Here is a 24,082-nt window from a genome sequence, read left to right on the forward strand (position 1 = left end):
CAGTCATTGAGGACTCTATACCGAAGACTTCTAATGCTGCAATGATAGCTCCCCAAACTCGAGAGTGGATCGTGGACAGTGGTGCCTCACGGCACATGACTCCTCCCATTGGTATTGCCCATTTGCGACCTTCGCATGGGCAGATTCTCATTGGAGACAGCTCTTCTATGTCTATTGTTGTACAGGGTGAGATGTAGTTGATTCTAGATGGACGTGGTGGTATCCACACTTCCGAGGTGTTGCATGTGCCAGGCTTGGGGTATCATTTGCTTTCGGTCCATAAGATTTGTTATCTTGGTCTCTTGGAGTTTGACAGTGATGCTGTTCAAGTCCTTGATCCACGATCAAGGAAGGTTCTCTCTTCTGGGTTTAAGGAGAATGGCATCTACAAATTGAAGTCTTCTACAGCTCTTATCTCTCTTCTTCTTACCTCTCAGACACAGTCCGAGCTATGGCATGCTCAGTTTGGCCACCTGAACTATGAGTACCTTCGAAGGCGTCGCTAGGGTCGTTTGTCTGAGGTTTGCCGAGACATGGTGGTGAGCCATCAACCATGTATCGCCTACATTCGTGGGAAACTGCATCGGGATGCGATTCCCAACAAAGCTTCGAGGCGGTCTACATCACCTATGGAGCTTGTATCTACGGATCTTCATGGCCCGATGAAGGACCAAGTCTCTAAAGGGGAGCTTGTCCTTCATGTTGATCGTAGATGACTATACAGCCGGATGACTTGGGCCTATTTTTTAACATTGAAGTCGGAGGCTTTCTCCCACTTCAAGGATTGGCTTCTCTTTGAGGAGAACCGATCTGGCCGGCGACTAAAGACCTTGCACTCAGACAAGGGTGGTGAATTTGTGTCTAATGAGTTTGCTCGTTTTTATGCAGATAGGGACATTCACCAGGAGTTTGCTAACACCAACACTCCTCAAGAGAATGGCATTTTGGAGCGGAAGAACAGAAGTGTGATCGAGATGGCGCGCACTATGATGGAGCACCGACAGCCACCTCAGTTTCTATGGGCCGAGGCCGTGGCTACTGCAGTTCACATCCTCAATCGATCTCCCACTTTGGTTGTTGACAGGATGACTCCTTTTGAGGCTTACTTTGGGCCTAAGCCTGATGTCTCTTATTTCCGGATCTTTGGGTGTGACACCTATATGCACATTTCGAAGACATTGGGTGACAAGTTTGAGGCGACTTTCCAATGACAAGTTTTTGTTGGCTACAGCTCCTAGTCCCAAGGTTATCGTATGTTCGATACCGTCAAGCGAGATGTCTACACGAGCCGAGATTTGCGGTTCGTGGAAGTTCCGACCACAGAGGGGGGTGAGGAGCACCCCGTCCTTGGAGATCCAAGGAAGAGTTGGACTCCTGAGACAGTTCCTTTGGAGCCAGAGTCTTTTGATGGAGATTCTTCTTCTGATTCAGAGTCTTTCCTTCCACGGGCCACCCTAGTGGAGCTTCCGCCAATGGATGTTCCCAAGTTTTCACCAAATGGAGACCGACGGCCGGGGAGAGGTCTGGCCTCCTCCTTGTTGGGCCCGTGACACACTCCGAGATTCAGGGATCGAGGGGGTCCTTGAGAAGTGAGAACCGCAGGAGGATGGACCACGGAGGTCACGGAGGAACCAAGCACATTCTTTAGAGCTTGTTTGCTCTAACTATTGTTTGTTGTCCTGTGTTATGCAGGATCGAGAGCCCATTTCAGTCAAGGAGGCTTTGCAATCTGACCACTGGCGGAAGGCTGTGGAAGCCGAGTTGGAGGCTATTGAGAGAAATGGCACTTGGTCACTTGTGCCTCGTCCCTCTCACAAGAAGGTGATTGGTGTCAAGTCGGTCTTCAAGACCAAGTATCTTAGTGATGGTTCTTTGGACAAGCACAAGACTCGCCTTGTTGCTAAAGGTTTTGCTCAGCACCCAAGCATTGATTTCCATGATACTTTTGCCCCCATTGCCCGTATGGCGACTATTCGCGCTGTTCTTGCCATGGCTGGCCATAGGAGATGGCCTGTCTATTAGTTGGATATGAAGTTGGCCTTTCTCAATGGTGATTTGCAGGAGGAGATCTATGTTGAGCAGCCTCCTGGCTTTGGATCCTCGGATGGGAAAGTTTACAGGTTGAAGAAGGCCTTGTATGGCCTCAAGCAAGCTCCACGTGCATGGAACAAGAAGATCAACTCGTTTCTTCAGTTAAAGTTGGGATATCAACGCTCCAAGGCCGATCCGCAACTTTATGTGCACACTTATGAGGCTGGTCGTATGTTGTTTGTGTTGTATGTTGATGATTTGATTCTGACAGGGGCTCATGCACAACAAGTGCAAGAGACCAAGACAACTTTACATCATACGTTCGAGATGACGGATTTGGGGCTTCTTCATTTCTTCTTGGGTCACGAGATTTATCAGTCTCAGAGGGGGGATTTTATCTCTCAGTAGAGATACATTCAAGAGCTTTTGGTATCTTTTGAGATGGAGACTTGTCGGACCATTTCTACTCCTATGGATCCGAACTGGAAGGCCACTTCACACTCAGATTCTCCCTTGACGGATGCTTTCCGCTACTGTCAGTTGATTGGATCCTTGATTTGGCTTCTCAACACTCCTGTTGATCTTTGTTTTGCTGTGGGTCTTTTGGCAAGGTTTATGAGTGAACCCAAACAGGTGCATTGGCAGGCTGCCCTGAGGATTCTTCGATATGTGAGGGGGACCTCTGACTTAGGGATTTCTTATCTAGCAGGTACAAATACATCAAATCTTGTTCTTGCCGGTTGGAGTGACTCAAATTGGGTTGGCAATGTGGACCACCAGCGGTCTACTACCGGCTACTGTTTTACCTTGGGTACAGGTGTTATCTCATGGAGTAGCAAGAAGTAGCCCACGGTCACCCTTTCTTCTACTGAGGCAGAGTATCGGGCTGCGTCTTCCACCACATGTGAGGTTGTGTGGCTTCGAAGATTGTTAGAGGAGCTTGGCTACCCCCAGACTCGTCCTACTTTTCTACGGTGCGACAATGAGAGTTGCATTGCCTTGGTACGGAATCCTGTATTCCATGCCCGGACGAAGCACATTGAGATCCAGTATCACTTCATTCGAGAAAAGCTTTTGGATGGGACCATTGATGTGGAGTATTGCAAGACGGAGGATAATCTTGCAGATTTGTTCACAAAGGCGCTTCCCCAGGCTCTTCTTCGGCAACATTCCCTGGACAGCAGTATTGCAGCACGCAGTACGGACAGTGCAGTCAATGCCACATCAGCAGTCGGTCAGGTACAGCAGTCGGCCAGGACCCAGGTATAGCAGCAGTCGGACTGTTTTATGCAATCGGCTGCATTAATTACAGCCAACCTGCTTCTGGTCATTTTTGGTGGTATTTTCTCTGCTATTTATAGCAGTCCAGTCCAGCACTTGGACATACACACATCTGGCATCTGACAGAGACAGCCTGCTGAGATTGACAGTGCGCGGGCTAACGGAGATCGAGGTTCACAAGGCGGAGACACATGCAGATATTTTCTCTGCACCCATCTATATTTCTACACTCCTATACAGCATACTACACTGCAGATTTTCTGTGTTTCACTGTCTCCTTTTCTCTCTCTCTCTTCTCTCTGTGTTCACTCTCTCTCAATCTTTGTCCTACGCTTCTGCATCGCTGCACTCTGACACCCCAATGGCAAGATTCCATAAAAAGGAGCTAGAGAGTATTGACCGAAATGAGATTTAGACCTTGGTGGATCGTCCAAGTCACAAGAAAGTCATCGGGACCAAGTGGATTTTTAAGACTAAGCTAAAAGCTTATAGGACTTTAGACAAGTACAAGGTTTGCCTTAGAGTGCAAGGGTTTTAACAACAAAAGGAAGGTATTGACAATGAAGAGACCTTTGCTCCCACTACGTGGTTGACATCTTTCCATATGTTGGTTGCACTTGCCACTCATCATGATTAGCCGATCTATCAGATGGATGTCAAAAGTGCCTTTCTAAATGGTTATCTAGAGGAGGAAGTCTATGTGGAGCAACCACCCCATTATGTGAAAAGATGAGGTATTTCATTTGTAGAAAGCTCTTTATGGGCTGAAGCAAGCACTAGGGTCTTGGTTCCAAAGGATGGATGAGTTTCTTAGGACTCAAAGATACCATTCTATCCCTTATGACCTAAACTTATATGTCTATATCACTTCAGAGGGGGTCAACTATAGCCTACTATATGTTGATGACTTACTTCTCACTGGCTCAGATTCTGCTATCATTGCGGAATTAAGACCCAGCTTAATTCCACATTTAAGATGACCAGTTGTCTTACTTTTTAGGAATGGAGTTTGCTCATTCCAAGGGTCGTATTTTTGTATCACAACAAAAGTACACTCTTCAATTGATGGAACACTATTGCACTAATTAGACACAACGTGTGGCCATGCCTCTTGATCCCACTATCAACTTATTTAAGAATACTCTCGATCAGTCCTTCGATGAGCACACCTATAAGTTTTTTATAGGGAAGTTTCTTTGGTTGATTCATACTAGGCCAAATTTAGTGTACTCGGTTAGTTTGCTTAGTCAATACTTCTTTGTACCTAGAATGTCACATTGAACGGCATATTTGCATGTTTTTAGATATCTTGGATGTAGCTATTCATATGGCTTGACTTTTGGTCATGGTTTGTGCTTACATAGCTATACAAATTTTAACTAGGTAGGAGATCCCAACTCCCAACATTCCCAAAACGGCTACCTCTTTTCCTTGGACACAGCTTCCATCTCTTGGTCAACAAGCCATAGGCAACAGATAGTGGCATCTTTTACAACCGAGACTAAGCATAGGGCTCTCTACAATGGTACTATTGAGGCATCTATTTGAGAAGCTTATTGGCAGTGCTTGACTTCCCTTGTGCTGCTCCGACTATCATCTACTGTGACAACTAGAGTGCAATTGCACTAGCTAAAAACCCCATCATCACCCCACAGACAAGGCACGTTGGAGTACATTTCCACTTCACTAGAGAGTAAGTTGAGCTAGGCACTTTTCGCCTAGAGTTTGTGCCTTCCAGTAACAATTTTGCATATACATTGACCAAGGTGCTGGTTTTCTAGTATCTACTTCTCAAGATCGGCTTGGGTATACCCTCCTGTACTACTTTGGATTGACGGAGAGAGGGTGACTCCCTCTAGCTTTATCTTCTAAATTGAGAGAGAGCAACTTCTTTTCTCTTGATGGTTACAGGGTGTTGCTTACATATTGACCCATACATTATGTATTTACTTTGTACTTTAGGATGACCATGATTGTAAAAGGATGCTTGAAAAAACTACTAATTCCCTTGCAAGGGCACTATCCAAGTGTCACAGTTGCACAGCATTTTGCATGAGTATGACTATTTACATTGCCTCTTGCATAACTCTAGTGCATTGGCATCGATATTAGCATTCTGTTCTTGTAAATATGCATTTATACACATTTATCCCTTTTCAGTCTTTAAAGTGGTTGACTCTGGATACACCATCTTCGTGGCATTGCACATGGTAGTCTCCAAGGGTAATATCCCTTTCTTGCTTTGCTTGCTTAGCTTGCCTAGCTTGCTTCCACCTATCGTTTTTGCCTCTACCACGTACCCCACACACTTCCACTACATTCTTCATCATCGACATCCAATAGTGGTAGGAGTAGTCTTGTTTGTTTTGTGAAGGTCTTAGGATTGACTATCCCTTTCTCCCTTTCGGACACTACTAGCCAATAGGCCGAAAACTCATTTTTTGAAAAAGAAAACAAAAGTCCACCCACCCAAAAAGAACAAAAAAAACATTGTGTTTCCATCCGCCATTGCAGGACTTAGTAGGCCACTAGGAGCCAACAAGCACCCTTTATCTGATACTCTTTCCTCCCTAAAGTGAACACTTAGCTCCCTTGGCAAGATTACCATCACTTTTATAGTCTTGGTAGGTCACTAGGCAGCCGACGTGCACCCTCTGCCTAATGCCCTAGCTGCTTTGGGGTGGAACGCCTTGCGAAAAAGAAAAGAAAATGGACTTGGGCTTGTTGGTAGCCCTTGTTTAGTTCCAGTTTTGGGCTTGAAGGAGGCTCTTGAGCTAAAAATTCATTAGCCTTAATTAAACAATCCCAAAACTCAAATTATTTAATGAATTTGAACCTTTTCTTTTAAACAAACGCAGTCCTAGAGAGTTTTAGTGTCCCGCATGCAAACCCTAATTTGGGAGACCCCAAACTTTCTACAAATAGACACGCTGCCCTCCGACTCAATCAATCTCGTTTTTGCAGATTGCAGGTGCTAGAGCTTTACTGCCCACACCCAATTCGCAAAGGACATCTCAGCCGAAGCTGCCCCACATTGTCTACCACCATCTGGTGCCTATTTCCAACAATCTAAGCATTGTTTGCTCGTCATCCAATTGTCGCCAACTATCTACCATCACCAAGACCTTGTGTTTACTATTGGGTGATCCACAGAAGGCTGCGTTTATTGTCCAAGATCCATTGCCTAGAGCTAACATCATCATCTAGGCTACGTTTTGTCTGTGCATCTGCCGCTTGCCATCTTGACATCACCTAGAGTTTGCATTTTGACCCAACTACTTCCACCCTGACTATTCAGCACCCTCTATGCCTATGTTTGCTGATGTTCTCTCTCCTCTACCTATTTATCACTGATCCAATTGCCCACAGTTGCATTTGTTGCTGCCTATCACCTATGGAAGCTACCTAACTACATTTTAGAATCCATTGAAGTACAACACACTCTCGAGGTCATACTCTCTGCCTCGGTCCTCGAGACCTGGGAGTTCCGAGGTCATAATTCCTTCACCACATAGTGTGTCTAATGCATAAGAATTGTATTCTATTCAAATTCATTCAATTGCTTATTCACTGTGTTCATTGTCTCTGAGTTGTTGAGAAACCCTTCACCCTTCATCCGCAGTTTGCGTTTTTGTGTTTCTGCGTTTTGCATTTAGAGTTTGCAGCCCCAAAAAGGGGCGCCATCCTAAACTGACTGTGCCTATTTATAGGCCACTCTCTCATTCATTCCTTACGGCTAATTCATTCAGTCTGTCACCTCTTCTCTCCAGCCTCTCCACTACCCTCACACCCCTTCAGAAGGACATTGCGGTTCATGGTTCGTGGTTGTCTTCATCATCTTCCTTGTGCTACAACACCCTTGTTCCCTTGTATCACATTCACTCCATGATTCGGAACTTCATCATTCCATTCATCAGAGTTTCTTCTTTCTTCTCTTCTCTTCTCCATGTTTGCTGAGTTCACTCTATGTTCCTCCTCACCAACCCTACTGTTGTTGGGTATTTGACTCACACCTTACTTACGCCTACGCTCATATGGGAGTGTCGGTGATCAGTAGGACACTGGGGCACTTTTTACTCTCGGTAGGAGAGGTTTTTTCCCCCGACTTATGGTCTTATTATCGTATGTACTTATGTGCTTATGTTACACACATTTGGGCACTTAGTGTGTGTCGGGTGTGAACACCCCCCTACAACCCTAAGGTTTAAGGGTTGTACTTTGTACTTTTAGATTGCACTCATTTAGTCTATTCTCTTGGGTGTCGTGCTTCAACTCTGTCTCTCACACTCTCACACTGTCTACTGAATCTCTGCTGTACCTTGATCCTCTGTTCTCACATTTGGTATCAGAGCTCAACTCTGAACTCAGCTCCAGGCCGTCAGCTCCTCCAGCCGCCAGCACAGCTCCACTTGCCTGTCCCAGCGCGCTACCAGCAGGAGCCGTCAACATCAGTCTCGTCACGTCACCTGCAGGCGCTGACGTTTGCCAGCGCAGCCTTCGCACGAGGTCCTACAGTCAAACTCTATCAGGCTCGTCACGTCATGACAACAGCTCGCTCACGTCAGCAGCTCGCGCGTTGTTCATCAGCGCAGTCTTCGTCAGACGACGCCCGTTTGACCACCGTCAGACCACGCGCAGCCCGCCTGCCGCCGTTTTTAAAACGTTCCGTCTGCAGCCCGCCACGTCAGCCACCAGCTCAGCCGTCTAAAGCGCCGCTGACTGAGCACTGCGACGACTGTCCTGCGCCCGCTAGTCAACGTCCTGCCCACCACGCGCAGCCTGCTCGTCTGACGATCACGTCAAGTAAAATTTTCAACAATTTTTTTTAATTTCAGCCCAGAACACAGTTCTGGAAGCGAAGGTTCACACGCGGCAAGCACAGAACAAGTGGGGGGATAAATTTCATGCAAATTTCTGGACTGGATCGTCAGAAATTTTGGGGCTTTTGTGTATTTGGAGGATAGTTGCATTTGAACTGCTGATACAGTCACAGAAAGACTGTTTTTGACAGAAATTTTGGAAAAAATTTTGGGGATTTTGACATAACAGTGTTGCAGCGCACTGTTTGCACCTTGGGAAGCATGCATTAAAAGACAGTTTTCTGACAGAGTACGCCCTTGCACATTAATTGCAGAAACGTATTTGCTGCAATTTCTGAAAATTTGCAGATTTCCAGTTCGTACTGCTTTGACATTGCTCATTTTGTCTTTGGAAATTTGTCATCATGGCAAATCAGGGAGGTGATGTTTTTACGTATGTATCCAAGGAGGACAGACTGGACGGAAACAACTATTCCCTTTGGTCATTCATGATGAAAAATGTATTAGTGGCCAAGAATTTATGGGATTATGTCAGTGGAGAGGAAACTCAACCGGGAGTTGTAGCTCCCGTTACTCCTCCTCCCCAAGGCGCACGTGGACAACGGGGACCTCAGCCCGCTCCACCTCAGCCACTTCCTCCAAGAACTGCAGCTCAAAAAGCTTGGGATACCCGTGATGCACAGGCCTTGTCGCTGATTGCTCTGGCAGTTCAGCGGTCCATCGTACCTCATATCCGTTCGGCATCTTCTTCACGAGATGCATGGTTGACTTTGGAGCATATGTTTGCAGGAAAAAATGAGACACGGATCTCTTTCTTGAAGAAAGAGTTGGAAACTCTGAAGATGCATGAAGGTAATTCTATGCAGGATCACTTAAACAAGATTCAGGACTTGAGGGAGCAGCTCATGAATGTAGATGAGTATTTTTCGGATGCACAGTTGATATCCACCACCTTGAATTCCTTACCTCCTTCGTACTTGTCTTTTCATACTGCATTGAATCTCACCATGAGGATTGCTGAGCACCCACTCACTTTTATTCAGCTGGTTAGCTTGCTTCTAGAGGAGGAGCAAACACGGAAAAATAGTGGTGTGGATGCTATAGTCTCTGAGCAAGCTTTTGTGGCAAGACAGAAAGGCAAGAACAGCAAGGTGAAAAATGCTCCACAGAGTTCTGGCACTTCGGGCACATCGCAGAATCAGTCACAAGGGGGGACGCAAGCAAAGAAAGGAAAATGTCATTATTGTAAGAAGCCCGGCCACTATATCACTGAGTGCAGAAAGCGCATTGCCAAAGAGAAGAAGAAGGAGTCAGGAATGTCTGTTTCTACTACTCCTTCCACTGCTAGTGAGTCCGCGTCCTTTGTTGTGGACAAGGACTATTGTTTTTACACTTGCAGTTATGACATCTCTTGGGCCGATAGAGCACTTAGCTCTACAGAGGATGCTGACACTTGGTTCTTTGACAGTGGTGCTTCTAGACATATCACATCTCGCAGAGATTTGTTTGCTTCAGTTAGTGCACCTCCCGTTGGGAAATCGGTACAGTGTGCCAATAATGCATCATACCCTGTTCGTGGTATTGGCGAGATTCAGCTCACAGCCATTGATGGCTCTATTCTCCGCCTGCAGGATGCTTTGTTTGTGCCTGGAATAAAGAAGAATTTGCTTTCTATTTCTTCTTTGGCACGTTGTGGTATGCAGGTCACTTTTGATGATGACCGTTGCATGGTTCGAGAAAAAGAATGCATGACATTGGTCTTGACAGGATCTTTGTGTCATGGTTTATATGAGTTGGATCCTCTTTCAGTAGATCAGTCAGCATACTTGACATCCACTCTTACTCCTGCTATGATACAGGCGGAGTTATGGCATGCTCGTTTAGGGCATGTAAACTTTGGCAGCTTGATGCTTATACAGCGTACTCAGATGCTGGATGGCTTACCTCTCTTGGAGAGACCTCCTGAGCACTTATGCGAGGGATGCATTTTGGGGAAAATGCATCGGTTCTCATTTCCTCGTGATGTTGCTTTCAGGGCAACAACCAGATTGCAGTTGGTGCATTCAGATGTTTGTAGGCCTATGCAGACCATGTCATTGGGTGGTTGTTATTATTTTGTGACATTCATTGATGACTTCACACGTTTTTGCTGGGTCTATTGTTTGAAAAAGAAGTCAGAAGTGTATGATGCATTTTTGGCTTTCAGTGCACTTGTTGAAAACCAATCTGGATGCCACATTAAGACTCTCCGTTCGGACCGAGGGGGGGAATACATGTCCTCTATGCTGAATTCTTTTTTGCAGCAGAAGGGCATAGTACATCAGTATACTACAGCTTATACTCCACAGCAGAATGGGGTAGCAGAGAGGAAAAATCGGTCACTCATGGAGATGGCCAGATGTATGCTGAAGGCAAAGAGCTTGCCTCATAGTTTTTGGATGGAAGCAGTCATGTGTGCTTACCATATTTTGAACAGATGCCCTACCAAAGCCTTGAAGACCATCACACCATTTGAGGCTTGGAACAGCCGTAAACCTTCTGTTGGTCACTTTCGTACCTTTGGGTGTCTTGCCTATGCCCATATTCCACAGGTACTTAGAAGAAAATTGGACAACAAGGCTGTTAAGTGCATTTTTATGGGATATAGCAATGAGAGCAAAGGCTACAGACTCTATGATCCCGTTACGAAGAAGGTTTTTGTCAGCAGGGATGTTGTTTTTGATGAAAAATCAGAATTATCCTTGGCTGGTTTGGACACATATCAGGCTGCCCGTGATGTTTTTGAAGGGCTGCTGCCCATTACTTTTGGTGATTCAGCTGGAGGTTCACAAAATGAACCTAATGTTCAGCCAGCTGCTCCTATGGAAAGTGCAGAAATTCAGCCACTGGCTGATCGGAATATTCAGCATCATGCTGAAACAGAAATTCAGCCAGAGCTTGCACACAGCCAGGATGCTAGACAGCTACCTAGATGGTATTTGCAGACTATGCAAGATAGTCCTTTGGATGCACCCATGGCTAGTCGTACTAGAAGGCAAACTCGCTTGCATGATTCAGCACATACCATGGAGTTTATTATGGCAGCAAGTACTTTTGATAATGAAGAGCCTGAATGTTATGAGGATGCACAACACAATGTGCATTGGATGGCAGCCATGCAAGCTGAATTAGATTCTATTACTAAGAATCAAACTTGGGATTTGGTGTCCTTGCCATTTGGGAAGAAAGCCATTGGAACAAAATGGGTCTACAAATTGAAAAGAAAAGCAGATGGATCCATTGATAAATACAAGGCACGGCTGGTAGCTAAAGGCTACGCACAGAAAAATGGCATTGATTATGAGGAGACATTTGCTCCTACTTCCCGTATGACGACTATCAGGTCTATGATTGCTTTGGCTACACATTATGGTTGGACAGTCCATCAGCTAGATATCAAGACTGCATTTTTACATGGGGAACTTCAGGAGGAAGTTTATGTACAGCAACCCATTGGTTTTGCAGTTGAAGGCTCACAACATTTGGTATGCAAGCTCAAAAAGGCACTATATGGTTTAAAACAAGCTCCTAGAGCTTCGTATGAAAAGATAGATGCTTTCTTGCTTGGTCAGGGGTTTCTAAAGAGCTCATCTGAGTCTACCCTTTACGTATGTAAAGAAGGGGGATCTATGCTGATTTTATGTCTTTATGTTGATGACCTTTTGCTCACTGGAACACATGCTGATCAGATTTCAGCATTCAAACAAAATTTGCAGCAAACTTTTGACATGTCTGACTTGGGAGTTTTGCATTACTACTTGGGCATCCAGTTCATACATAATGCTCGAGGTATTGGGTTATCACAGTCAAGGTATATTGGGCAGCTTCTTGAGAAATTTGGCTTACAGGATTGCAAGCCAGTTAGTACTCCCATGGAACCTAGACTGAAACTGTCATTACATGATGACAGTGATTTGTTTGATATACATACATATGCTCCTGGACTGAAACTGTCATTACATGATGACAGTGATTTGTTTGATATACATACATATGCTCCTGCAGTTGGATGTCTTATCTATCTATGCAATACTAGGCCGGACATACAGTTTGCAGTTTCAGCTTTGAGCAGGTATATGCATCAGCCACGTATGTCACATTGGCAAGCTGTCAAGCGTGTTTTTCGCTACTTGCAGGGTACTCGTTCTCTTGGGTTGCTTTATGCCAAGGGGGGACCACTGCATTTACATGCTTACAGTGATTCTGATTGGGCTGGTGATTATGATACACGTCACTCTACTAGTGGCAATTGTTTCTTTCTTGGCACTTCTTGCATTTCTTGGCTTAGCAAGAAACAATCCACTGTTGCCACATCGTCATGTGAAGCTGAATACAAGGCAGCTTTCACTACCACAGTTGAATGCGTATGGCTTAGATGCTTGCTAGCTGATTTGGATGTATCTGTTACTGAGCCTACTCCATTGTTCACTGACAGTCAGAGTGCCATTGCAGTGGCACGGAACCCAGTGTTTCATGCTCGCACGAAACACATTGAGATTCACTATCACTTTGTCAGAGAGAGGCTACATGCAGGTGATATCAGCCTTGTCTATTGTCCTACCACCAGTAATGTGGCAGACATCTTCACCAAAGCTCTTCCTCATGACAAATTTGAAGCATTTCGCGATGCTTTAAATTTGATATCCTTTGGTGGCGGATGATCCTTGTACTCTTGATCACTCTTCACTCCAGGGGGGTTTGTTGGGTATTTGACTCACGCCTTACTTACGCCTACGCTCATATGGGAGTGTGGGTGATCAGTAGGACACTGGGGCACTTTTTACTCTCGGTAGGAGAGGTTTTTTCCCCCGACTTATGGTCTTATTATCGTATGTACTTATGTGCTTATGTTACACACATTTGGGCACTTAGTGTGTGTCGGGTGTGAACACCCCCCTACAACCCTAAGGTTTAAGGGTTGTACTTTGTACTTTTAGATTGCACTCATTTAGTCTATTCTCTTGGGTGTCGTGCTTCAACTCTGTCTCTCACACTCTCACACTATCTACTGAATCTCTGTTGTACCTTGATCCTCTGTTCTCACAACTGTCTCGTTGGTACGTCATCTTTTGACATGGTATCAGAGCTGGATCTGCTCAAACAGCGGCAAAGATCCTCCACTCCAGTGAAGGCAAAAACCGGTGGCGGGTTCATCATCCACTTCTCTTCTTCTTCTGCTGCATCAAAATCTCGTTTTTGCAAATTTCAGGTGTTTCAGCTTGCTGCCCACACCCCGTCACGGAGGACATCTCAGCCGAAGCTGTCCATTGCTGTCTCCATCAGTTAGCGCCTAATTTCCAGCCCTTTTCACACAGTTTGGAGCTGATTCCAGCCAAGCAACTGTTGTTCCTGTGCAGACTTGCTGCCGTACAGCCTAACACATCATCACAGTCCTGCTACCTTCGTTTTTAGTCTTTCTCTCTCCTGCAGACGGTCCTACCTGCGTTTTTAGTCTTTCTCTCCTGCAAGCTGTCCTGCCTACGTTTTTGGTCTCTCTCTCCTGCTTTTAGACTCTCTCTCTCCTGCCGCCTGCGTTTTTAGTCTTTCTCTCTCCTCACCTGCGTTTTCTACTGGTTGCAGTCTCTTACTGTTGGTCGCATCCTCCTCCCACTAGCAGCTCACTTCCAGCATTTCCACTGCCCTCCCACCCCTTGAGGCGGACATTGCGGTTCATGCTTCACACTGCTCTCACACCCCTTGAGGCGGACATTGTGGTTCGTGGTTCATAGTGGCTGACCTCTTCCTTCTTCAGTAAGGCACACTAGTATCCATGGCTTCTATACCAACAGATGACTAAACTACTAGGTGTTCCTAGTGTGGCATCATCAGACACACCACCGATGCTTGCCAACTTTGACCTTTACTCCCCACCCCCCGGAGTATATGCATACTATTGGGTGCTCCTACTGCGGCATCACTGGACACACCACCGATGCTTGCCGACTTCGACCTTTGCTCCCCACCCCCCCGGAGTATATGTGTCTTTCACGAGGCACTCCTTGTGCCACCTCTCCTTTCTGGGCCACAGAGATCGTTCTACATCGGCTATCAGAGTACTATGCTCAAGGCAAGAAGACGCATCCAATGCGCACTAAGTCATTTCAAGCACATGGAGGATCAATTGGCGCTATAACCTCCTAGAGATCGTCACAATGCTAGCAGCAATCTTCTCCCACTTGTTTTCAAGTACATTGGCTTCCACGACCTCTGAATCTGCACTCCGCTCCATCGAGAGACAATGATTGTTTGATACCGTCCCCTTGTCAGTCTGCTCCTTCGAGAGACAATGGCTGCTCAACTCCTTCCTCTTCTTCGACTACCTAGTCTGCTCCACTGAGAGACAAAGACTATTGCCCACCTCTTGCTCATTCTAAGCCCCACCCTTCCCCACCCTTGACTACTCAGGTTCGAAAGGCTATCTCTGGGAGCTCTTCGGCACCCCAGATACCTTCTTCGACATGACTGGCGGTACTTCCTTCGTCATCAGATATTTCGTAGTCCGTGATCCATGAGTTTTTGGATTCCCTATCCACTTTAGAGGAAGATTCAGAGGGGGATGTTATTTCTTTGCCCTCAAAGGGGGCATCTACTTCTTCTTCAACTTCAACAAGGGCCCCTCCACCTCCCACCTCAGAGGGGAAACCTACTCCACATGAAGCTCTTCACCCATCCTCTACTTTCTTGGGGTGGCTATCTTCGACCAGTCATCTCTTCTACCGATACCCAAAATCTTCAAGTACCACCTAGATCAGGACCTCGGAGGTTCATTCGTGACTTGGTGACGAGGCCTTCGTATTCCTTCCAGCATGGATGCACGAAACTAGTGACTTCTCTCTCAAGGTTGAGTTTTGGTTTCTCCAGTTCACTCTGTCTAATATTCTTTACTACAGGTTACCTTTCAGGTGGAACTCTTGAATCTGAGGAATCCTCTACATCTTCTTCCTCCTCTTCTCTTCTTGCCTTGGTCACTTGGTTAGCATGGAGCCACCTCCCAAGATCGAGTATGGGCATATCCTTATGGTTCTCAGCACCACACAAAGTCCAACATTCCTCCTATGCATTGCACGTTTTCATCATCTTTGTACTAGGACGCTTGGGCAAGTGAACAATTTCCCCACGAGGAACACTGTCCAAGTGGCACATGCTGCATGAGCATTCTTCAGCATGTAGCATTGCATCTCCACCTCACTCTTCTCTTGTTCCCCTTTTTGGGCCTAAGAGGGGGTGTTGAGAAACCCTTCACCCGCAATTTGCGTTTTGCATTTAGGGTTTGCAGCCCCAATAAGGGGCGCCATCCTAGACTGACTTTGCCTATTTATAGACCACTCTCTCATTCATTCCTTACGGCTGATTCATTCAGTCCGTCACCTCTTCTCTCCACCCTCTCCACTACCTCACACCCCTTCAGGAGGACATTGCGGTTCGTGATTCGTGGCTGTCTTCATCATCTTCCTTGTGCTACAGCACCCTTGTTCCCTTGTATCACATTCATGGTTGGCGGGAGGAACACGGCCTCGGCAAACATGGAGAAGAGAAGAGAAGAGAGAAGAAACTCTGATGAATGGAATGATGAAGTTCCGAATCATGGAGTGAATGTGATACAAGGGAACAAGGGTGTCGTAGCACAAGGAAGATGATGAAGACAGCCACGAACCACGAACCACAATGTTCTCCTAAAGGGGTGTGAGAGTAGTGGAGAGGCTGGAGAGAAGAGGTGACGGACTAAATGAATCAGTCGTAAGGAATGAATGAGAGAGTGGCCTATAAATAGGCACAGTCAGTCTAGGATGGCGCCCCTTTTTAGGGCTGCAAATCCTAAACACAAACTGCGGGTGAAGGGTGAAGGGTTTCTCAACATGAGTTACCCTAACCTTGACTATGTTCTTTTATCATTTTGTGCTAATGTCCTACAATTATGTTTGAGTTTTTGTGTTAGGGTATTTCTCCGTATAAAGAAAGGTACTTAGATGGAGTTCTTAAGGGTATAGATGGGGGGAAATCTCCAATCAATTCGTAAGCCAAAGATGATGCCTTGAGGGCTATTACTCTATCCCTAAGGGTTCTATGTTTGGAGTAAAATGAATCAGTGGGAATGCCAACCTAGGGTACATGGGGGGCTGCATTGCAGAACCTTGATGGTTGTGGTGGACTAGCTGCAGTCTCACTCACTTCTTGTGTCTGCAGTGTTAAAGATTCCTAGGCATCTATTTCAGGTCCCCACCACAATGATTCCAATCTTTGAGGAGAAGGTTCAATGGGAGAAGGGGAGAGAGGCAGCTTGGGCAAGGAAGCAAACAAAGGCTGCTAAGGTACAAGAGGAGGTTGACGACACTTCCATGCCTAGACAAAGGGGGGCACTTGGCAAGAGTGCATCTAGATAGAATGGGCCACAATGTGTGGGATGCAGGAGAAAGGGGTGGCTGAGGTGCCATGCAGAGTGGGTAGGCAGCACTGAGCAGGAGGAGGGAACCAGGCAGAGGAGGAAGAGCTGTCCAAGACAATTGGCAGGTGTAAGCAGCATTGATGGCAAGTGTGAGCAAGTGTACGTGTTGCTGTTGAAGGCTGTGCAAGCGTAGTCAGGGCATTGTTTGAGCAAGAGGGTGAAGCAAGGCGGAGGAGGAGGTAGTTGCGTGCTAGGCAAGAGGGAGGAGAAGGAAGTTGGGTGCTCCATGAGAAGGGAGACATCACAGATGCTGAAGGTAGGCGGTGTGTTGAAAGGGACTTACAATGGAATCAGCTCCGAGGACTCAACCTGGTGGCCTGTGGAGGCTGGAGACACAGATGCCTCAAGAGTGTAATGCAGGATATCTGAACTATAGGGCTGCAACACATGTCTCTTGGGAGTCAGTGGTAGCTGGGCAGCCTGTGTAACAGTGGCCTGTACCATGTCTGTCTCACGAGGGTCTGCTACTACCTAGGGCAGGGGCATATCTGGCTCCTGGTGGGCCAAAAGGGTGTTCGCAGAGGTCGTGGATGGCTGAGGTGGCACTGCTTGGGCTGCCAATCTGAGGTCACTGACTACTTTCGATTGTCCCTCAGCTTGTTTTTGCTGCTCCGGGCCTCTCTGCCCCTGTCTCTGTCCAATATCAGTGTGTTCTTACTGTCACTGGTGCTGTCTCCTTGCCTGACAATGCTCCATTATTGGCACTCTGCCTTGCTCCTCCAAGGCTGATGCCTACTGCCTCCCTCATCTTGAAAGGAGTTCTACATGTCACAGGCTACACGGCAGCAGCAAGCCACATCTATCTCTTCTTGCTAGAATCCAGAGGAGGAGAGATTTAGTGGCTTTCCATTTTGGGAATGCTCACATCTAGAGCAGCTAGCTTGAGAGCTTGTATTTTCTTTTTCTAGGCAGTACCCATTATGGGAACTCATAGCTAGTAAGCCAAATATAAGAACTAAGTCCAGCAGATAATTATACATGAATTTGAAAAAAGAAAAAAAAAACAGAAAATAGAAGATTCATTAAATTTATCTATATGGAGTCACAAACCTTTGCAGGGCAGTTTAACAATTGACTCAGATTTTTTCCTGCCCATTGTTCAGAGTGCCTGTGCAACAATTTGACAAAAAATATCAGTTGTACGAAACTGAAGGCATCCAATTGCATTGAATATTCTTACCATTATTCGATGCCAATCTTGGAACTCAATTAAAGGCTTATAGCAAGTGATTTCTCTCATCATATACAGCCAAAAATCATGCATAATGTCAACAAGTTCAAGAGGAGAAAGCATCATTTACTTCTAAAATATTATCTTGACTCTTGACTATAAATCAACTTTTCTGCTAAAATATTATCTTGACTCTTGACTATAAATCAACTTTTCTTCTAGAATATTTTCCTGAATCCTGACTTAAAGTCAGATTTTCTTCCAAATGATTGAACTTAGAACGCAACAAATCTTGGAAGTTCCTGATTTAAGATTTTTCAATCTGGCCACCAAGTCATAAGCACTGAAATAGAAAATCTCCATCCAACAAAGTTGTAATGCACCTGGGCACTACCCACATCAAAATCTACATTAATTGAGCACGTCTTTAACTCATAAGAGGAAGAAACATGTTTTGGATGTAAAATTTACATGGAACTCATCCCAATTGTATCACTTTGGCCATTTCTCAAAGATGAAGAGTCATATTTCTGCATTTTTTATTTGTTAAATTTTGGAAAGATGAAATCATTGAGTCTTTCTAAGTTGAACATGAAAAAAGTGGATTCTTACAAAAAATGTGCAGATTTTTTTTCAGAGTCTTAGGCTTCCACAGTTCTGGTATCACAAAATGAAGCACCAGTATGTAGGTTCTGAACCCTCCTCTGGTACTTACAAGTTCCACCTAAGAGGCCTGAAGGTCATGCTATTGATCTTATACATGGTAGTTCTCCAAATAAACCCCCACATTGTGTGAGTGAAGCTAGCAAGAGGAAATCATGAGCCAGGTGAATGAACTTCTGAAAAAGGCCTGATTTGAGATGCCCTGCTGTTGCTGGTGCAGCATATTCCTCAGCCATCATTGCCATCCCTCATGCATGCCCGCTTCCCACTGCCTTCCTCCCCCTGCCTGCTGCCCCTTTAGCTGACCATGTGCTGTCTCCCTGCTCATACTGCCCACCGGGCCAGCACTCTCTCCCTCTGCCCCTGCCGCTAGCCTCCTGCCCTCGTCATGGCTTTCACACCTACCCCTCTAGCAGCCTTATCACAAGCAATGGCCTCTGACCTTTCATCTTCAATCCTTCCCCAGGCAATGTCACATTATCAGCAAGGCTCGGAAACTCAAGAAATACAAGAACCCTCATAGCAGCAAGAGGAAAGAGAAAACTCGACTTGTGGGATAGTGTCTGAACCCCCACCTTTCCCAGGGGACTCCAATGCATCCCTCACAATTTCATCACCTGATGTTTTCCCAAAGATCAGATTTGATCCTGATGTAAATCTGGATATCAAAGACGAAGTGGCAGCCTTGAAGTCACATGTATGGCCTATAGACTAGTAGGTGACCAACCACCAGCATACTCCTTGACGGACATGATAAGGCACCTCTTAAAGGCACTCCTGCACAGCTAACAAAAGTAACCATGTTGGGGAAAGGTGTTTTAGGGTGATCTGCATTAGCTCCAAAGTAGTCAAAGGCAGCACTTGCCACCAGCCCGCTAGATGTTCAGACTTCTCTGGCCTTCTTTGATCAAGGGCAGGGATTACTCCATGCTTAGTGATGTTACATCTATCATAGTTTACTTCCTTAGCCTTGATGACTATTTTATCCCTTGCAGTGCTAAGATTGGATGATCTTTTGGGCATGCCATTCAACGGAATAGGACCTTTGCGAATACGGGTTTGAAGGAGTGCCCAAGCACACTCTCAATTAGGGTCATGGTCCCTATTTCATCACTTGATTTCCTTCCTGAGGCCATCAAGATACTTTTGGTGCATGGGGAATATATGCTTCAGATGACAGTCTACTACATTGTCATCAAGATACTCTTGGTGCATGGGGAATATATGCTTCAGACGGTCTACTACATTGGAATCCCAAGAAATTGTTTTCTCCACAAGATGATAGGCCACCACGCAACAAGCTTCCCTAAGATATACCACAAGAGATACATAGCTCAACCTCGACCAGACTCCTTTCAAGATAAGGGGGGAGGAATGTTGAGATAAAAACGCATTACATATTGATTAGCCATATTAAACAGCCCCAAAACAAGATTCATTAATTAGATTACCAAACTTTCTTTTTTTTTAAATGCATTCCTAGAGAGTGTATATGTCCCATAAGCCAAACCTAATTTGGGAGGACCCAGCCATCTATATATAGGCATGCTGCCCACCACGTAGCCTTAATCTCACTTTTGCAGATTGCTAGTGCCTAAATTGTCTTGTCCACACCTTGCATAGAGGATATCTCAGTTCAAGTTGCTATCCACTATTCTTTGTTGCTGGTAAAAACTCACTCCCCAACTATCGGTGACTGCTGTTCGCTATTGTCTAGACATCGTGTTCAGCTGGTGACCTGCTTTCCACTACTATTTCTGCTGTTTTGACCCTGTTCAGCTGATGCCAGCCTATCCACATCATCGTCTGCTGGGTTTGCTGTTGTACAGCCAGCAGCCTGCGTTTTCACTCTACAGCCTGTCACCTGCCCCCAACACGTCGTCAGCTGCTGTATTTTGCTGTTCACACCCTGCACCTGCCTGCCACGTCATCAGCTGACCAGCGTTTTGCCGATTTCATGCTCTGACTACTTGTCTGTCATTGATCCGGCATTCACAAAGCTGTGTTTGCTACGGCCAGACACTTTCGGAGACTATCTGCTGTGTTTTCGGATCTGTCAAAGTACAACACACTCTTCAGCTCATATACTCTACCCTACCTTGAGATATGAGAGCTTGAGGTTTACTATTCACCTTGCATAGTGTGTATCCTACATTGAGCATTGTCTCTATATCATTAATCAGATTTCTTCATCTTCTTCATTGGCTCCATATTACCCTAACCCCAACCGTATTTCTTTATTAGTTTGTGCATTTGTCGTACAATTTTTTTCTTATTTTGTAGTTGAACATTTCTTTATATGGTATCAAAGCTAGTTACTCATCAAAGAAACCTAAGCCCTTCATCCGAAAGCCCATCTTTAGAAGCAAGTCCTACAAAGGGAAGATAACATCAAACACATCCACACCAACTCAATCTCCAAAGGAGCCTATGCCAAGAAATGATTAAGAGTGGGTTCCACAACCCACCCCACAAGGTTCCAACACAAGTGGAGATACTTCTGACTATCCAAGAAAAATAAGAAATTATCCAATTACAGATAAGGAGCTGTCTCAAAACCAAGAAGACCAAAGAGCTTAACAAAAAAAATAGCACTTCAATGATAGCTTCTCAGTGAAGGTATCTATGATCCTTTCTCTTCAAATATTGTGCATAAATCTGATGGTGTTGTAGGACCGTCAAGACCTCATTGATGACTCTCCTTCTATGAAGGATCACATCAACAAACTAGAGGATATGCAAGACGAGCTTACACCTCTCAAGAGGATGATATCTTCAAGGAATATGGCCATGATTCTACTAACTCAACTACCATTTTCTAAGTACAAAATTTTCTACATCAGCCTTCTAACATTAAGGACCAGAGATAAACTTCTTTGGGAGGAGCTTTCACTGCTTGTCTTGGAGAATGATGAGCGTCTGAGAGAGGTGAGGACTAGTAGATCCAACTCCATGAAGGCTTTTACAATAGGTACAAGGGGAGAGACGAAGGGAAAGACCTAGGCTAAGAAACAGGAGGACAAGAAGGATGATTCCAAGGATGAGAAGCAGCAGCAGCCCAAGTGCCCACATTGTGGAAAGGGCACTCATCTTGAGGAGAAATGCTGGTAGAAGTACCCCCATTTGAAGCCCAAGGAGGAGTCCAAGGATTCAAAGGCTACACCCACTACCACTAAGTCTATCGTCATACACTTGTTTGAGGTGAAGGATACAGCATTTGCTTCTTCGATGGAGAAGCCTTGGCTCATGGATAGTAAGGCCTCTTTCCACATGACTTACCGCTAGGATTGGCTTTAAGACATGCGATCTAGAGGGGGATCCGTCACCATTGGTGACAACTCTTCAATCCCCATGCATGGAGTGGGGACCATTCTCTTGTTGCTGATAGAAATTCTTCTTCAACCAAAGTTCTCTATGGTACCAAATTTGGGTTTTAACCTCTTGTCTATTTAAAATCTTACACAACTAGGTACCCAAATCATCTTTATCTAGGATGCAATCACAATCACGGTGGAGGATGCATCCTCAAAAGCTACTCTTTGGACAAATACACAGGAGGGTGGACTCTACACACTCACAACCCTTGCTACGTGGTCTTCCCACGAGCTTGGATTGCTTTGGCATGCTCATTATGGAGATTTAAATATTGATTCTATTCAACGGGCTTCTAGGAGATAGATGACAAAGGGACTTTTTGATTTCCCTCTCGTACACACTCTTTGCCCTAGCTGCTTGAGGGGCAAGCACCATAGACAATCTCATCCACAGGTTGCTACTCAAAGGGCATCTACCCCGCTTGAGTCACCAACCTTTACGAACCTATTGGCATGGCCTCCCTTGGGAAGACCGAGTACCTTATGCTGATTGTTGATGATTTTAGTCATTATGTATGGCCCCATTTCTTGGAGTACAAGAGCAAAGTGTACTTTCACATTTGCAAGTGAAAGGTGTTTACAGAGAAGCAAACCTCCTTCACAATTTGAGGTGTTTAAGAAAATCATGGCAACAAGCTTTGTTCTAACTTGTTTTCTAAGTTTTACAAGGATCATGGTAATTAGGTGGAGTATTCCCATCCGAACACACCATCCGAAAATGGTATGGTGGAGCATGCCAATCAAACCATGCTTGAAATAGGCCGGTCGATGTTGGAGCACAAGTGTCTTCCCCATTTCTTATAGGGTGATACAGTGACTACTATGGTCCATATCCACAATAGGTCATCTACTTCAGCCTTGAAGGATATGACTCCCTACCAAGCTTTCTTTGGGAAGAAGCCTTCTGTTTCCCACTTTCGCATCTTTGGATGCAAGGCATATGTCCATGTGGACAAGAAGAAAAGACTGCACAAACTCGATCCCAAGTCACAGAATCTTATCTTCATTGGTTATAGTACGACCACAAAGAGCTATCGGCTCTACAACCCAACAATTCGAAAGATTAAGGTGAGTAAGGATGTGATCTTCGATGAGGCTGTAGGCTCCGAAGATCCGATTGATGATTCTTCTAATACATGTGGTTCTTTGTCTACATGACTATCCCCCCCAAAATACCATCAGCCCCTTCCCTTCCTTCCAGGTCACCCCTTGGCACCCCTTCTTCGTTTGCAACTCCTCCCCCTCCTTCACCTTCTCCCCTTCCACCCTTGATGGCTCCTACATCTACTACATAATCGAGTATTAATATCCCTTTCCCATCTCCTTAAGTTTCCTCTAGGAGGGGATTGAGCCATCAAAGGGGGAGTCTCCTTCATCGGGTGAGGAGGATCTACATTTCCTTAGTGAGGGAAAGTCACTTCCATAGACAAGAATGTTACAAGTACCGGAGGCTTCTCGGTCTCCTTCGCAATGGGATGAGCATATCACCATTCCTCAATGGTGTCAATGGCTCATGCAAGATTTAGGGATTAATCAATTCCTTGAGATGCCTCTTGGTCCCCATAGGTTAGCTAGGCTTCATGCCCGATGGGATAGTTCACTACGTGAACTATGTCTTTATGTCACAAATTCTTCAGTATCATGCGCCTACCACAATTAATGAGGCTCTTGCACAAGTTGTTTGGCACTATACTATGCAGGCTGAGCTCAATTCTATCAAGCATTTCTAGACTTGGGAGTTAGTTTCACATCCAAAGAAGCGAAAGGTGATTGGTGTGAAGTGGGTCTATTAGACCAAGTATCTTGCAAATGGAACCTTAGACAAGTATAAGGCATAGCTGGTTGCCAAGGGATTCTCTTAGCGAGCAAGTTTGGATTACTTTGAGACTTCTGCCACCGACCACTCAGATGTCCACTATTCAAGCTATCTTGGCTATAACCGCCCATCACCATTGGCCGGTTTATCAAATGGATGTAAAGTCAGCTTTTTGAATGGCATTTCGGAGGAGATTTATGTCTCACAGCCTCCTGGTTTTCTTGTAGAGTGGAAGGAGGACCATGTTTATAGGTTGTTGAAGGCCCTCTATGGCCTAAAGCAAGCTCCTAGGGCTTGGTATCAACAAATTGATCAATTCTTCTTGGACAGTGGCTTCCATCAATCTAATCATGATGCCAAACTTTATTACAAGGTTGGGGAGGACAAGTGTCTCTTGGTCATCTTGTATGTTGATGACCTCATTATCACAACGAGTGACACGCA

The 24,082-nt window shown here is 45.3% G+C and overlaps 1 protein-coding gene across 1 annotated transcript in view; it reads right to left on the bottom strand.

The window, feature by feature from the left end:
• The window catches only part of LOC148014300 (protein CHROMATIN REMODELING 35-like), an 81,616-nt gene that overhangs the window by 47,164 nt on the left and 10,370 nt on the right, over positions 1 to 24,082 (bottom strand). Inside the window, exon 2 of the mRNA XM_087666603.1 lies at positions 17,665 to 17,722. Within this exon, the coding sequence (XP_087522729.1) occupies positions 17,665 to 17,710 (46 nt within the window). The 5' untranslated portion in view covers positions 17,711 to 17,722. The remainder of the gene's footprint in view (positions 1 to 17,664; positions 17,723 to 24,082) is intronic.

This window comes from Lygodium microphyllum, chromosome 25 (genome assembly GCF_053477565.2).
Source record: "Lygodium microphyllum isolate KBCC chromosome 25, Lygodium_microphyllum_v1.1.10, whole genome shotgun sequence".
Lineage (NCBI taxonomy): Eukaryota > Viridiplantae > Streptophyta > Polypodiopsida > Schizaeales > Lygodiaceae > Lygodium > Lygodium microphyllum.